Here is a 17,163-nt window from a genome sequence, read left to right as displayed (position 1 = left end):
AAATAGGCAGCGATCATTTTAAATATCATTTTTAAACTAGCTTTGTTTAAGAAAGAAAGAAAGAAGCAAAGGAAAACAGGTTGCTCTAATCAAATACGTTGATGTGCTATAATTGGCCTCTAATGATTCTTAAATGACCCAGCAGAGATCGGTTCTCAAGCTGTAATGTGTCTGTGCATTTGGAATGTGGTTGAAGTGCTGGTGATTAATTAGTTTCTGGTAATTGGTGTGGGTATTTAAAGTGGGTAAAATATAACAGGCTGCTGGTTCAGTTTGCAGTATAGCAGGCACTGTGCAAGTTGTCAGTGCTTTTGTTACATCAAAAAATAGCCATTTAATGTCCCAGTAAGTGTTAACCTGGTACCTAAACGATGTCCAAATAGCACTTTAGCACATATCTTTTATCTGTCTACAAATAAACCAACAATAATTTGAACATGCTTCTCACCCAGGGCCCTTCCTTTTTTATTGTTATTATTTTTCTGCAGGCCACATCGTGCGCTATGACTCAGTTACTCATACTGTTAACACCTGAAATCTAATTTCAGGTTTTCAACAAATCAATACTTGGCAAGATTTGTTTACTGACTGAACAACAAAATTTATAACAAATCCTATTACTGGCTTGAACACTAAATCAATGGCGTTAAGCAAAGACATGATCAGGGGCCACACATTCATGACTAAGCCATCTCGTTCAATCAGTTAACACACCACCGGTATTAAAAGCAGAAGCTAAAAAGAACCCTGGTGATTTTTTGGTAGTTATATTAGACCAGCTGTTGCGACTGCTGATCAGATAAATGTGATTTTGCTGCCACATTGAATAGAAACTTATACATGAGCTAAACTAAGAGCTAGGCACACTTCATTTACATTTCTAATATAGTTCTATTTTCACCTTTTTTTCTTGATCTTTTTATTCACCTCTTCAATCACTTTTTATTCATGCTATGATGTAGTAAATTAGCTGCTCAAAGTGCAGAACACACAAAAACCATCCATCCAGCCACTCTCTTATGCTTATCTAATTCAGGGACGGGGGAGCTGGTGCCTTTCCCCGCTCCTGTAGGGTGAGTGCTGGGGTACACACTGACAGCTTTCTAGTGTGACACAGAGCTACAAAAATCATTTTCAATAAAAATATAATCTGCAATTCAAGTTGAATACTTGTTCATATGCAGATGACAATTGAAATCAATACTTCAGCTATAGCAGCATGAAACCATCTGTGTACTGACAGTAAGATACACACACTGGACACTTTATTAGGTATACCTGTTCATCCACTTAATGATGCAAAAATCTAATCAGCTGATGACATGGCAGCAACATGGCAGATCAGTGTATTTAGGTGTGCAGACATGGTCAACACAGCCTGTTGTTAGAACTTAATTATAAGAATGGGGAAGAAAGGTGGTTTAATTTACTTTGAATGTTGTTGATTTGAGAGATCTGGTCGGTAGTGCCAAACAGGCAGAACCTGCTCATCTGCTGGGATTTTAAATCCTGTAAACCCTTAAAAAATTATAGGATTTGTGAGGAATGGTCTGAAAAAGAGAAAATGTCAAGTATGCAGCTATTCTGTGGATCAAAATGCCTTGGTGATCTCACAAGTCAAAGGAGCATAGCCAGAGTGCTTTAAGCTGACCAGCCAGTGTGTGCAGAAGAGCAACTCTGAGCTCTCTGAAGTTACGTTGAAGCAGATGGGCGACATCATCAGAAGACCACACTGGGGACCACTCAACTAAAAAAGAGAAAAACTGAGACTACAATTCACATGGGGTCACCCAGAATCAGAAAATAGAAGATATAAAAAATGTCACCTGGTCTAATAAGTTTCTGTTGCAACATTTGGAAAATTGTCAGAATTTGGAATAACTAACTTAAAGCATGGATCCATCCTGCCTTTTATCAATGGTTCAGGCTGGTGATGAATGGAGAATATTTTCTTGGTACATTTTCAGCCCCAGATAGGCATCATTTTTGCTGACCATATCCACAGTGTACCCATCTTCTGATGGCTGCTTCCAGCAGTATAATGTGCAATATCACAAAGCTTAGATTATCTCAAACTGGTTTCTTGAACATACCAATGAATTCTCTATACTCGAATGTACTTAAAGTGCCTCCACAGTCACCAGATGTCATTCCAATAGAGTACCTTTGAGATGTGGTAAAGCAAGAGAGTCACATCATGGATGTGTAGCCAACAAATCTGCAACAACAGTGTGATGCCATCGTGTCAATATGGACAAAAATCTATGTTAAAGTTTTCCATTGTGCTGTTAGATTGATACTGTGAAGAATTAAGGCTTTTCTGAAGGCACAAGGGTCCAACCCAGTACTAACACTGGGTAGCTAATAAAGCTGCCAGTGAGCATATACTAATGTAGCTAATTTGGCGTTTTAATTAGTCCACAAACCACACATTGAAAGATGATCAATGGTTTTGGTCACCCAATTGTGAAACTGTAAGAGTTATGATTTTGATTTGTCAGGCTGATCTACATGTGATGTCAAACAGTGTAGGCTGTATTCTATTCACTGACAGTAGCTAACCTTTCTACACAAGTGGCAGTTTGTTCTTATAATATTAATTATGCTTTGATAGTCAGTCATTTATTTATTTATTTTATCTTATTTACACTGGCCTTGTTGTAGATTCATCTGTGTGGTATATTATGGTAGCATTTCACTTCTTCTACGTTATATTTAATTCTCATTGATCCCTGAGTTTCTAAGGCCAGTTTCTACCTGTTTCTCCCTGGTGGAGTGGACTTACAGGCGCTAGATGTTTAGAAGAGCTGAAGGTTTGCGTTGTCAGACCACATTCAGGATGCTTTCTGAGAATCATTTCTGTACAAACTCAAAATCCAATTTACAAAAATCTATTTTAAGTTAAGCCAACATTTAGAACTTCCATTTGTTATGAGATAGAGTAGGGTGTGTGTTTCAGTGTGCGATTTTTCACAAGCAATGGGGCAGTGTTTGTGCAGTCTGAGCCATCATAGTTCATTTTGCGCAGTGGAGGGCTTTTCCTGCTTCAAAGGTCCAGAATGATTTTCATTATGGAAACCTAAAGGAAGCGAGGGAGAAATGCAAGTGTTGAAGAGATGTAGCTACCAACTTACAAATCCTTGGCTCCAGAGCTTCAGTCTTAAGAGACATCATTACTTATGACTTGTGCATATCTGTAAAACTGCATAAATGTTCACCAAACTAATTTTTTAGGGGCTTTTAAAATGTAAAAGTACCTTTCCCTAAGCAATTTATTTTCTGCTTTTTTGTTACGTGCACAACGATACACCGCATACTGTTTAAGGGGGGGGGGGGGGGGGGGGGGACTGCTGCTTCGTGTGATGCCACCACACTCAATTAAATTATTATCTGCTCTTAAGTGTTAGACGGCTTATTATATTTCATCTCGCCAGCTGTTTTCCTATTATATTATTTGCTTGTTCCTATATATAACACTACAAAGTTGGTGCCATGAAAGTAAATTGTTTTGTGTATGGAGGTACAACATTTACACATCATGCCACTTGATGTAAAGACTTGCATACAGGATACCTTTGTGTTTCTGTCCTTTTAACACAAGCTTCTCCGTCCTGATTGTTGCCTCTGACAGGATTTTGTAAGGAATCTTTAGCTCCTCCATGATTACAGATAGGAATTTATGTTCAGATCATGGGAAAATGGACAAATTATGTAAGGAATTATACATTAGTATAATAAAAACTAGACCTATAGGTTTCTTAAACGCTTTGTTTAGTTTGGCAAGACCCACATGTTGCTGTCATATTGCTAGCCCAGTATTCATGGGACAGTTAAACAATGAGAAACTCTGATTTATATTACAATACATTTAACAAGGGGTAACAAAGTCATATAAAACTCTGTTATTGAGGTAATCTTATAAGACTTGAGAATCTCCTTCTGTATAAGATTAAAAATAGTCCGAGTATACTTACTAACAATTTAGATTGACTTTGTAGAGATTAATCAAAGACATCTGGGCAATTTAGAGCATTTAAACAACCAAAATGAGAAGTGCAGGCCAATCATCGTGACCTACACAGAGGGTTTCTTGGGAAAATGGGTGGGGATTACTTTTGCTGTGTTACTCTGACAGAAAGTACTATCCCGCATTACAGTGAGAGTTTGATGGAGGATTCTAATGCAGTGCAAAGGGATTAAACTGCTATGATTAATCCAGAATCCCTCAGGAAATTAAACAGATAAGTAGTGGGTTATAAGAATGCAGCTTACTTGAAAGGAAATCCATTTTCTATGGCCTTGCACATAAACCCTGGTATTACTAGATTTACAGCTCCTGCATGTACTTGCTCAAAAAATAAATAAATAAATAAAACAGAGGCGTAATGGCGAAATTAAAACTTCTTTCCCTTTTACAATACCCATAATTTGTTTTGCACCATTTACAATTCTCATGCCCTTATGGCTTGTGTTTTCAATTAGTACCCCCTAATTCAATTTATACCCATTCTACCTCTAAAGTGAGTTATAATAGGAATTTCACTCAAGATGGTTTATTATTTCACTAACACTTTGATTGGCTGTCAAAACCTTTCATTGCTCCTATTGTAATAATAAGTGTTGTACTATTATTAGCTTTTTAAAAGGTTCGTGTCAGTGGGTGAAAAGAAAACTTTAGTGGGTGAAGAATGAATGGCTGACAGCATTGTGAAATATACATACCACGGACAATGCATGAATGTCTCGCGTCTAATATGAATGCTTAACATGCTACAATTGTTCACATGACCAGTGAATTATCAAATGTTTTGTATTTTTAAAAGGTAGAGTGGACATGCTCAGAATAATGGATGCAATAATAAGGCTCATCGTTTATCCTCCAGCCTAGAAAGCAATTCATTTGTTAAGTTAGCAACATTTTCTTGTACTTTCCAAACAAACCTATTGAGAGCCAGCAAACAGGGCTCGTAATGAAGATGTCACAATGAATGGACATTATGCTTAATTAGATTCTTAGCTTGCAGCATGTTCTACATTTGCTTAATTTGCTAAATAACAGTCCAGCCTCTCCTCTCAGCAGCACTGCGGACAGTACCTCTTTCTTTTATCCTCTCTCCAGTCTGTCTTTACTGTCTATAAAAGTATATCCCTTAAGACACTTAAACTTCTCTTCCTTTTTTGCCCTGTCTTGTCTAACTTTCTAAAAATAATACAGTTATTAAAACAATATGATGACTCCTAATGGGGTTCAGATATGCACGTTCCAGTTGTTGAGAAACAGTATCCTGATCTGCAGCTGCTGAGGTCCTGTGTCAGCAAGAACTCTTGGAGCAGCTGTAGGAGCGAGATCGTTGTTGAAATGACAAGTGTTCATAAAGCTATTCACTAATGTGTGAACGAGAGACCTTTCACTAACAGGTCCCTGTGTTGTTCCTGTTGCAGGGGAACACAGGGGAGGCTGGGCCTACAGGAAACGGAGGACCCAAGGTAGGTCACTCGCTGAATGACTTGCAAAGCTAACACTCCTCAGTGTTGCTTTGCCCTCACACTTGTGACTAAGGCTTTGAGGAACGCGGGCTCTACGTTTTGTTTTTTTTAAAGATATGTTTTAGTTACAAATTGAGTTAGTGTTGCTGTATGGTATACAGATGCTTAAATAGCAGATGGCTCTTTTGATTAAGTGATTTATGGAATCTGTCAATGCCCCTCTCTGAGATTATTTTCTAACATTATTGGGTTGATTTATTGGCCTGCTTGTGGTGACCTCATCAGAGCAACACAGAAAACAAAGCAATATCAAAATCGAATGAAATATAAAGGTGCCTGCTCAGTACGGCTACCGCTATCCAGTTCCAACCAAGTTCAGGTCCAACCAGCGGCATTTCTAGCTTGGTTGTGTGCCCCCACCGGACATAGTTGGCAGTTTTCCCGAGTGGGACGCCAGCGAGAGATCATGTCCTTGCCACTGCACTCGAAATCCCGGCTAGATGTTTGGGCTGTCTGTCCTGAGAAGATGTCTTGCATGCGTGAGCCTCAGTTGCACCTTCTTAATGAAGTCCTTCACTGTTGAGTGAAAAACAAGTGACTTGAATAACTTGATGCGCATTTGTGAAAACATGTAATTATGTACAGCCTCCCTGAGTAAAAATTAGGACTCAAGAGTGACAAGCAATTCACAGGAAACTTCAGAGGGCAAGAAAAATGCAGATATCTTTCATATGACATATCAGATTGACGCAGCACTTGTTTTGTTCTTTACTAGTCCAGTCTCGTTCCTGATAGTGTTGAGAAAATTACCGTATTTGCAATTTATTTCACTGCAGTTGCTATTTATTCCCTTGCATATTGCGTTGTGTGATATTGTCATCAGTTAGGTTGTTGACTATCAAATGTGGCATCTCAGATGCATGTGTTAATCTCCTCTGCTTTGGGAGGCCAGCCAACTACTTACAGTAATGCTGGTACAAGGGTGTTGTCTCTATATCTTACACTGAGAATACCTTGCAGTATATCATGGAGTGGAAAGAGGGGGTGTGGGATTTTGATTCTATTCTCAGAAAAACACAGCTAATGCATAACAAGACAAGAAAAACACACATATATCCACCAGATACTACATTGAATTTAGGGATCGATTTTACCGAAGATCGTTGTGGAAGCTGTTTATGCATCGTCAGTAAACAGGATTATTCCTGAATGTGGAATATGGCTTAATCCTGGATCTATATCCGTTAAGCTCACTGTGGGACGACTTATTTGCTCGGGAACCTTGATTTGTGAAATAAGGTATAGCACTTAATGGCACGGCTCTCTCCACTTGTACAGGAGCCAGCAAAAGCAATTTTGTTACACAACAGTGCACAAGAAAAGCACCAGCCGTAGCAGTAGTATTGATAAAGATGCTAATGCACAGTGCCATGTATTGAAGTGTTTTGTAGCTTTGCTCAGTTTTGCATCAATAAGGTTTCTTCCTGACCCAGACATATTTTACTGAAACCTGTGTGTGTGGACTATTGTTATACTCGCCTTTCATCCATCTGTGGGCATCCAGTATGTGCATATGCTCTATACATGCTGCGTGTTCGGAGATGTCTACAGATGGCTGTGGGCACTTTTAGCTAAGACACACAGATTTTCAGACTCTTTTGGTCGTCTTAATGTGAGAACAACAATTCCTGCAGCTGTTGGCATTATAAAAGTAATGATATGGTTGCCCTTGGACACTGTAATACTGCAGTTTGCTTGAGCTTTATGGGCCAGCTGAGGTCATTAAACTGTATAGGTTACACTTTCATAAGAGGTTCCAAGACAGCTCACACATTTCTGGCACAGTTCTCCGAAATCACTGGCTGGGCAGCCTGAGAAGAATCACTGATCAGAAAGATATTTGTGGAAATAAGCCCCTAACAGCTTTTTTACTGACTACAAATAATCCCACACATGTTATAGACTTTCCTGAAGCAGAAATGCTGCAGGGAGCTTAATAGCAAATGATACTGCATGTGACTCCTGGATGTGTGGTGTGTATGGTCTTTCTTCTCCTTAATAAATTCTTGTGTGTTTTTCTGCTGCCATCGCCAAGATCCTTAACTTAGATTCTTAGAACTTCTTTGAAGTTCAGTATTTAACTTTATTCCTTTTTTTTGCCTGTTTGTATTCATGTGAGTGTATTAACATCCACACAATAACTCCAGAGCAGCACATGATAAATATCATACACCACCCAGTGCATCTGTACAGTGGTGTAATTAGTGTGGCGTCCCTTGGGGAAGGAGAGGGGTGGACCTTATACTTACATTTTTATAGGGATAAATGAAAGCACTATAACTCTTTAATGATTTAATTAAAAGTATTTGTGGACTAATGTGTTCCCTAGCTTATGCAATAAATGTCTCATCAGCCACTTATGAAACACTAAAAACTTTTAAAAGCTAACATTTTTTCTTTGAGCCTCCATGTGTCTCCTTAACCCTACTTTAGCACTGCTGGGTGTCAGAGTGGGGAAAAAAAAGATGAAAGCATAAACTTTTCAAGGGTCTTTTCTGCACCTTTTAACTTTCAGTCTTGTCATTGCAGGGGGAACTTGGATCAGAAGGGCAAAAGGGAATCGATGGAGAGAAAGTAAGTACCACTATCTTCAGCAGACATATATTCCATACCTAGCACATCAACCAGGTCTGGTTTCGTCAGGGAATCAATTCTTATAGGCTTTTCATTTTCTGTGTGATGACCTGGGGGTAGGAGCGCAGCAGAGTTTTTCTGTGTGGCTGTTTTCAGGTGCTTGTCATATCTGAAGCAGAGCAAGGAGTGCTCTAGCCGACATTGTCCTTCTGCAGTGAAATTAATTGATATGCTGCCATAGGCTTGACATACTAATGGACTAAACTCATTTCCCAAATTACTGTAAGCCCTTTCTGTGTCATTTTAGGTTACATTTTATTGCATGCTCTTAAATCTGGCTGCAGTGATTAGACTAATGTATGTAATATACACTCTGATAAGGCGCACTATTAAATGATAATTGTTTTGAATACATATCCATTCGAAAGAAACAACAACAGCACCACTTAGATCTTATTAAGCGTTTTTAGCCACAAGCAAATCTGTTTTCCTTCCTTTAAAGCATAAATTAAATGAAAGCGTGTTTTTTTTCCCTTTTTTTTCTCTCGCTTTGTTGTTTTTTGCTATACTGCTTTTGTTTGCTCACATAGCACAATCTCAGTAGATGTACTGAAAGCTGTGCAGATGGTCAGTTTAAAGTAGCTTAATAAAGGGACTTCTTTTCATCACCATCTCCCACTTGAGTCAACAAACAGCTGCCACAGAAATCAGCCTCCCTGCAGGCTGCGGACCCGTGATCTGCCATATAACAGAGAGAGAAAGTGGATAAAAAAAAAAAAACGGATAAACATGAGTGTGCGCAGCCAAAAGAGTATTTACTGATTTAATCCAGTAGAATTACCTCCCTGTTTCTTGTAAGTTCTCAGACTGTCAGACACCGATGCGATGGTGCACGCTGCTCCTGATTTAAGGAGAAAAACACAGTGTTGTGTGGTTGGATGCCATACAGTAAACCTGAAAAAAAACCATCTACTGTTTATATTATTTCCTAAGAAATTTTTAAAGAAGTGGTTCAAATAGGAAGGATTGGCTTTGACGAGATAGTCTGTTTTGTCCCTTTTGGAACTGACATCGCTATCGGCTGTTTGAAAAGTGCAGTGAGCTGCTACATTGACAGGATTGGACCAAGGGTCTGCTGAGAGGCGATCCTGCTCCCCTCTGCTCGCTCTTTCTCTGGGTGGCAGGCGTCATTGTTAGTGGTGCTCAGTCATAAACTACTCTGCCACTAGTTTGGTGTGAGGATATATGTTTTCCTAGAGAAGTGACTTGTTTTGATCTTTGTGCATCCCTAGGCGCCGGGGCTTTCTTCGGTCATGCTCAAATGGCTTTTCATGCGTGTGCTGAAGGGATTTATTATACTGTGCCCTACTTCCTTGAGTGATTTGAAACAAAGAAAAAGTTGAGAAATTGAGGTCCTATTTGTGAAGCATTGCTTCTAGCAGGCGTGTTGGTCCAGCATCTCAGATGCCCATTATAGATAATAACGTATGGATCCTGGACGTGCTTAGCCTAGCTTAGCTTGAAGACAGCTGTTCTAGCTAAATCAAAAGTGAAAAAGAAGATACGAGTCTGACCTGCTGTATCTTGTTATCTGGCAAGCTTGCCGCTAGTACATCCAAGAGGCACCTGGGGTTTGCCTTTGAGCTGAGGTCCGTAAACATGTTTTGGACCCGTCTTTGTAGAAAATCACAGAAATGACACTGACATCTATCTTTTCATCTGATGCTGGGAGAGGAAAACAAGTCTATTTTCCCAAAATGTCAGCGTGTTCCTTAGAGAACAGCAAATTTCTGGAGTGTATAGAGAACTTATTCTGCAGTGGATACAGCTTTAAATCAAGCCAAATGCCTTGAGTATTTATTTTTAATTAAGTGATAACAGTTTTATTTACTAAATTCCTTTTTTTCTGCCCCACTTTACTTAAACTTACAAATTTGTGCTAGAAAGCTAGGATCTCGATTCCTTGCACAAGAAATTTTGGGGCACTGCTGTAGCCACACACATCCTTTAACATACTATATCATCACCCTTGAAACGACATTTCTTCCTCCTGCACCACCAGCTGACGAGCAGTTGTTTTAAGCTGAGATTTTTACCAATTCAATCGGCGTGCTCTGAAATGGCTACTAGCTCATCATCTGTAATTATTGCAGCATAGATAACAACAGAATAAGCTTTCAAACTTGGTGCTGAAGACAGCAGTGAGTGACACTGAACCAGAATAGCAATGCTGAGTGTCATTAAAGCAAGACAATAAGCTGGGAGACTCCAATGCTCTACATGACATGCAGTCATGCGATAATTTCTTCAAATACACACAAGTTTCAGCCATTCATCAACGTCAACACAATGGATTATGTTTCCAGTATGTATCCTTCTAGAAAGAGAATAAATTATGGTACGAATCAAGCTTTCATTATTTGTTTGTCCCTTTTTTCCCACAGCTATGCTTTCTCTGTGAGTCATTTGACTTCTTGATCTAACACTTGCATTCGATTTCGAATAATATGATGGCAGGACACTGTAGACAAATAGATGGGATTTAAACTAGCCCCAGTGTGCAGCGAGCATTACAGGATTAAAAACCAGTATCCCCAGTGTCAGGTGATAGGATGAAGGTGAGCCTCATCGACTAAATAAATCTGCAATAAAGCTGGGCCGTCTTTCCAGTTAATCACTTACAGAAATTAGTGCTAAGAGACTCGAAAGTCCTAAAATCGTCATTTGTAGCGAATAAACAGCCCCTAGCAGGAGAAATAAATACTGTCCTTAGTATTGTAATGTCACTTTAAATGAATATACTGTAATTATTGTTTCTGCTTATTTAGAAGGTAAGAAGCAGGGAGCACGGCAAACACACTCCCTGCTTAATAACAACAACGCAGAAAATGTTGTCTGTTTAATGTAAATAAATTAAAAGCTGTCTATGGTGCACAAATGTATTTGATGATTTCAGTTAACCTATTTACTCTGACCACTCCTGTGACTTCATCACCTGATCTGTCCTTTTACTGCAATTAGCTCATATCCCATTTTTAAAGCTGGTGTGTTATTTAAAGCTAGAGTAGACACCCGAGAAGCCGGAATTCTGTGTATGAGCATGTGCTCCGGTATCATTTTGCAGATACACCTCCTATGGGATGGGACGTGTTACTTTGTGGGTAATTCAAGTTACATTCGTGGAGACAGGATGTTCAGCTGAAGAGTGAAGTGTCATAGGAAAAAACAAGGGACTAGTCACACCGATGAAACATGATATCCCTTGTTCTAGATGATCTGTGACAGTGTAGTCTAATATCCTCGCACTACGAGCCATTGTTTGGGTTTCCTGGGTAAATTGTACTTATTCAGAAAGTGCAGAAGCTGTCAGTGCTACAGCCCGATGCCAGTGTGATTAGTCTTATATCAGAATGTACGGGGTAGTGCATTGCTGAGCAAAGGGAAAGTCACAAAAGGCATTTCCTTCTGTAACCTCCATGGCATTTGTACACCAGCACTCAAGATATCTATGTTACTTACAGATCCTGTTCCATGGAGCTTTAAAGGCCTGTCATTCGGTGTAACAGCATTTCCCCACCATAGCATTCAGAATACTTACTATAGTTTTTAATTTAGCCTTCACTCAATAAGGCCAAACCTTGTTTGTGATGATTAAGTTGTTTACAGTAGTTAGAACTTGCAATCATTCTCCTGCTTCTTAGACAAGGGCACCGACCTGCAGCTGCTCTAGTTGGTAAAAGGTAAAAGTAAACACAATTAGACCGCATTTGTTCATCCCTACTTCTCTGGCTCTGTTTATTTGCTTGCTTTAGTTGTCTTGTGCTGGGGAGTTGCCAGATTGTCTTGTCTCCGCTACCTGAGCGAAGAGACACAGTGGTGTGTGTAATTAGCAGGCAAGTGTACACAGCTCCCCACAGTGTTCTGACCTCGTGCTGCAGGAACAACTGCCACACAGTCAGCACCAACTTATTCCCAGCCCCTTCTGCCTCCTTTATCCTCCCCTGTAAATGCAACAAAGCCCCAAGCTTGCAACAGAAGCTAACAATATATCCGGCCCCTGTCTGCATCTCGCTCTTTGTCATCGTGCACCTAAATTAAGCCTATGGGCTCACAACTGAGTCCATTAGATAGAGACAAAGCCTCTTAACCATGCTGTAGTGTAGCAGGAAGGATAATAAAAAAGAAATAAAAATGCACTTTTTTAGATGCTCTCTCTTCAGGTAGCATTTTAGCAATTTAGCAACGGTCAGCCGAGATTATTTTAAACAGCATTATTTCAGAACAATCGCTAAAGCACCGCTTCTTTAACGCCTACATTCATTGATTTGCATTTTGATTAATTGTTTGCTTTTGACTTAGTATCTTATCCATTCCTTGAAATAAATTAAGAACGGGCTTGTTCTTAGGAATCACTTTACATATTGTTGGAGATATTTCATGTAATTACTGTGTACATGAATGGCTCAAACTGCACATTGACTTATAATGAAAAAATATAGGTGTATGGATTCAAATGGTAGTATAGTGTATTTGTTTTTCCTTTTAACCACTTTTGTGCTGAATCTGATTTGACCATTTTTCTATTAACAAACGTATGTATTGTGTCTGACATTTAACTTACTCAGAGGGCATTCTGGGATAGCTTTACACCCTGACAACTGTGTAAAACTGGTAGGTTTCAAATGTACAGTGTTTGCAACAGTAACAACATCAACACCAAAAAAAAAAAAAAAGATTTTGGCTGAATGGAAAAAGTGGTTCCATCTATTTTTATGAAAGAGATTATTTAAAATAGTTGGTCTGAACTTCTGATATCCTAAAGGAGATAGTGGAATTAAGTGAAACCTTTTTCTATTAACTCTTAATGGTTATCAAACCAGTGTGTTACAAAAATATTAGTACTGTTTCTAAAAAATCAAAAAGTAGCTTTACTACAACATAAAAATATGATATTATATATGTAGATTTTTTTTTTTGCATTTCTTTGTATTTCGTTTTCCTGTTTTGCTCAGCAATTTTCTTGTACATTTAACTGAGATCCTCCTTATTGGCACCAAATCCAAACTTTTGAAGGCGAACCATTTCTCACTCACCATCGATAACTCCACAGTTTTCCCTTCTCCTCAGGTTAAGAGCCTTGGTGTCATCCTAGACAGTTCACTTTCCTATAAATCTCACATCAATAATCTCACCCGTTCTGCCTACTTCCATCTACGTAACATTAACAGATTGCTTCCTTCTCTTTCCACCCAGTCTACGTCCATTCTTGTCCACAGCCTTGTTACCTCCCGTATTGACTACTGCAATTCTCTTCTGCGTGGTCTCCCCCAAAAATCCCTCCATAAGCTTCAACTGGTTCAGAACTCTGCTGCTCGCATTATCACCAGAACCCCCTCCTACCAGCACATCACCCCTGTTCTTCAGGAACTTCACTGGCTCCCTGTGAAATTCCAGATAATATTCAAACTTCTTCTGCTCACCTTCAAGGCCATTCATAACCTCGCTCCTCCTTACCTTTCTGACCTGTTAACCACTACCTTCCTTCCGCCTCACCACCATGGGAAGCAGAGCTGTCAGCTGCTCTGCTCCCAGGCTGTGGAACTCTCTGCCCCCAGAAATAAGAAACATTGGTTCTCTCCCCCAGTTTAAATCCCAACTCAAAACTCATCTGTTCAAATCTGCATATTCACTGTGAATCCACTGTTTGTTAATTTTATCTTGTGCTTCTGTTTTATTGTTCTTATTCTGCCATTGTTTTACTAAGTGTTTTATCCTATTGTAAAGTGTCCTTGGGTGACTTGAAAGGCGCTCATAAATAAAATTTATTATTATTATTATTATTATTATTATTATTATTATTATTAAAGCACCAGGTGCTGATGCTATAGTTTGAAATCCACAAGGTCACATTGTGGCTATTTAATACCAAAGCTTTAGTCAACAGGCTCAAAGTACAGTTCTGAATTGTACTTTGATTGGCTGCAGGGAAATGTAAAAACAAGAAAAAAGCTTATTAACTGGTAAATTTTTCCCCATCTTTTCATTTTTGTACATCTGTGAAAAATGCTTAACGAAAAATTTGCAAGGCTGCCAAAAACGTCATCCAAAAAAATATGAAGGCTTACTTTTTAATTGCTCTGGTTGTTCTCCAGATGATGTGTAGGCCTGCAGTGCATATCTTATAAACCTTTATAGGTCAGAACAATTGCACAGATGTGCCAAGTTTTCGATCAAGCAAATTTATATTCTAAGCCAATGTGTCTTTTACTACAGTGTGTATTTTTAGTATTTGGAAGAATTAAGACATTCTAACTTTTTTCTGTAAAGCTACTTTGTTAAGTTTTTTAATTAAAATATTTACCAGAAGGAAACCTTTTTGTAGCTCGCAGATTGGCTATGGCAGTTGCAGAGCTTAGTTTGACTGTGTGAATGACTATAATTTAAAATAAGGTGGGAGAGTGACTTGTGGGCTGACTCAATTTTTGTTTGACCTGAATTTTTGACAAGAACATGTGGTGCCCCTGAAAAATAGCTCACCACTTTACAGAAGCTTATTACACTTGTATTATTCGGTTTGAATTATGGGAGTTCCCTGTCAGCTCTTTAGTAAACACATTGTTTTGTGTCTACAATTGGGGAAAAAAGTGCAGCAGAAGGCCACAGTTCCTATTAAAAGCCTTCAAATTTTCCCCTTTTATTGTAAAGAAATTCTCAAATCCTGAAAAGTTCAGAATGAATGAATCGTCTATTCATGTGAACAGCCTGACACGAATATAAGATTACAAAGAAATCCTGCTGTTTTATTAATACTGAATTAAAGAAATGCATCAGCATCACTCCCTGGTTTAATGATGTTATATATTTGAGAAATTGAAGTCAGACGACCCAAATGCAGGACTCATAGGCAGAAGCGGACCTCAAGTGGAAGGCAATTCTTTATTGCAGCTGGTGAAGTTAGAAACATAAATCTAAAACGGAGGCAAAACTGAGTTGAAAATCCCAAGAAATCTAGGAAGCTCAGCGGGGAGACAGACAGGCAACTACACAGTACGGCGTGACAAGGAAGAAGTGAAAGATACTGCTATTTATACAAGGATTACTGAGGGGACTGGAAACATCTGGGAAACAAGAAAAAGGTGACAGCAGTCAAGACAAAGACACCGGGGACAGAGTAAATCTAAACAAATGACACAAGAAACAAGTCACTATCAGGAATGCAAAACGAACAACATCATAACAGAACAAAATGCTGATAGCTAAAATGCTATACTAATACCAGAAAAATAGATTGTAAACTAGGAAAATGTTCAAAATTCTACAATTAGTGAACCCAGAACTAGCTGAGAATATAGACAAACCAATCTCAAAGAAAACCTAAATTACAAAACTTAAAACCCTGGAATTTTATTTTGTGTGGTGTGGCATGCCATGGGTAAGATCATTATGAAGCCTGTGAAACTGATGATTATTTAGACTTCTGACTGACATGCTACATCATTATATGACGTAACATGCAATCCATTGCTATCTTGTGTCAGTGTAGTGGAAAGCTTTGGATCCTTCATTTCAATTCAAAATGAAAAAGTCGAACAAATAGTCTGTGACACTGTCATAAAAGATGCCAATATATGGGTCTTATTCAATTTAAATGTACAAATGTATTGGAAATGGCAGGAGTAAGTAATATGTTTCTATAACTTTGTGAGTGAGGGTTGAGTCTGAGTCTGAAGGTTAGGAGCAATCCTCTATGGGAATGAAGAGGAGGGCGATAACATTTTGTTAGAGAGCTTGCTAATGATCTTTTAATAGTGGCTTACAGGAATGAGCAGCGTGGGATTGACAAAACAGTCTCAGTCAATCTTCAACTTCAGACAACTGAATAGAAAATTGCCCGTAGCTATAATGTCCTGCGCTCATATAGATTTAAGCTGTATGGAGGAGTGATAACAAATGGCTGATAATTAGAATGAAGCACAGCTATACTAAAATATCTTTTGTTAGCTTACTGTTTCAGAGCCATGCAAACCGCAGCTCTAACATCTACTAACAACATTTGTCAGTGAGAAACCTGTAATGATTTCTAAATCGTCTTCTTTTGATAACAAACCCAGATTTAAACCTCAAAAACAAAAATGACCTCAACAAGAAGTTGTCAAATTGCAAATATTGTGTCGTGATGTGATGTTAGATATGTGCGTAAAATTTCCCAGTAACCCAAAAACACAGAGCTGTGAAAAGCAGCAATACCTGCCTAATGGTTCCTTTTCTAAAATAGCTGTTACAGATCACAATAACAAGAAAACATGTTTATATTACAAAAGGCGTTTCATTGTAATAAGTCCTCTCATATCGACAGAATCTGCAGTTGTTTTCATCAAATGAGCCTTGCGCTCCGATGCTCTTTAATTTCTGCCACAGCTCTGGTAATATTGAAGAGGGGAATTTGCTTCTGGATTCCCTTGTGTCAGATTGCCCCAGCAAAGCGGTTAGGCTGTTGATTTAAAGAAAGAACCGAGCTCACACATGTGCAACTATGAGACAGCTGTTCTATTATTGACAGTGCATGTGGGCTGAGGGACCACATAAATTGATGCAGTCTGATAAAATCACGTCGTTGTCATTTCACTGTTGGTGCAATTTAAAGCGAGGCTTCACTGTAGCTGTCGTTATCTTACAGAAAATAACTTTCCACCACTGTTAGCAAGGCGTCTACTTTCTGAATGGTGTGGCTGAAGACAAGGCTTGCAGGGAACAGGCAATGAATTTGTCTCTGGTAGCAAGACTTAATGTGATAAGGGTAGGTAATCATCCTCTCCAGATATATAATTCACTATTAATAGCCTATCTGACTCTAAATTTAACCATGACAAATTATTGTATTTCTGAGTCATTTTACAGCCCGCTCACGCTCCCCATCTTCCCTGCTCCCCCCTAACCTATTTCAAAGAGTTGGTGCTACTGGCCCAAATGTGTCACACCTAACAAGGCTCGCTGCAAATTTAGCCTGTCAATATGTGTCAAGCCTCATTCATCAGCTATCAC

At 38.9% G+C, this 17,163-nt stretch overlaps 1 protein-coding gene across 6 annotated transcripts in view; it reads left to right on the top strand.

Moving 5' to 3' along the window:
- The window catches only part of LOC309720949 (uncharacterized protein), a 105,332-nt gene that overhangs the window by 15,235 nt on the left and 72,934 nt on the right, over positions 1-17,163 (top strand). For 5 of the 6 annotated variants that reach the window (XM_082558205.1, XM_082558206.1, XM_082558208.1 and 2 more), the window contains 2 exons: positions 5,443-5,487; positions 8,077-8,121. In XM_082558205.1, coding sequence (XP_082414331.1) covers positions 5,443-5,487; positions 8,077-8,121 — 90 coding nt within the window. Of the gene's footprint in view, positions 1-5,442; positions 5,488-8,076; positions 8,122-16,856; positions 16,919-17,163 lie in introns of those variants that run through there. The other variant, XM_082558209.1, reaches the window with a different exon arrangement.

Source organism: Aulonocara stuartgranti (assembly GCF_965226115.1).
Source record: "Aulonocara stuartgranti genome assembly, chromosome: 13".
Lineage (NCBI taxonomy): Eukaryota > Metazoa > Chordata > Actinopteri > Cichliformes > Cichlidae > Aulonocara > Aulonocara stuartgranti.
Note: the sequence above shows the minus strand (reverse complement) of the source record. Positions and strands in the feature narration are given on the sequence as shown.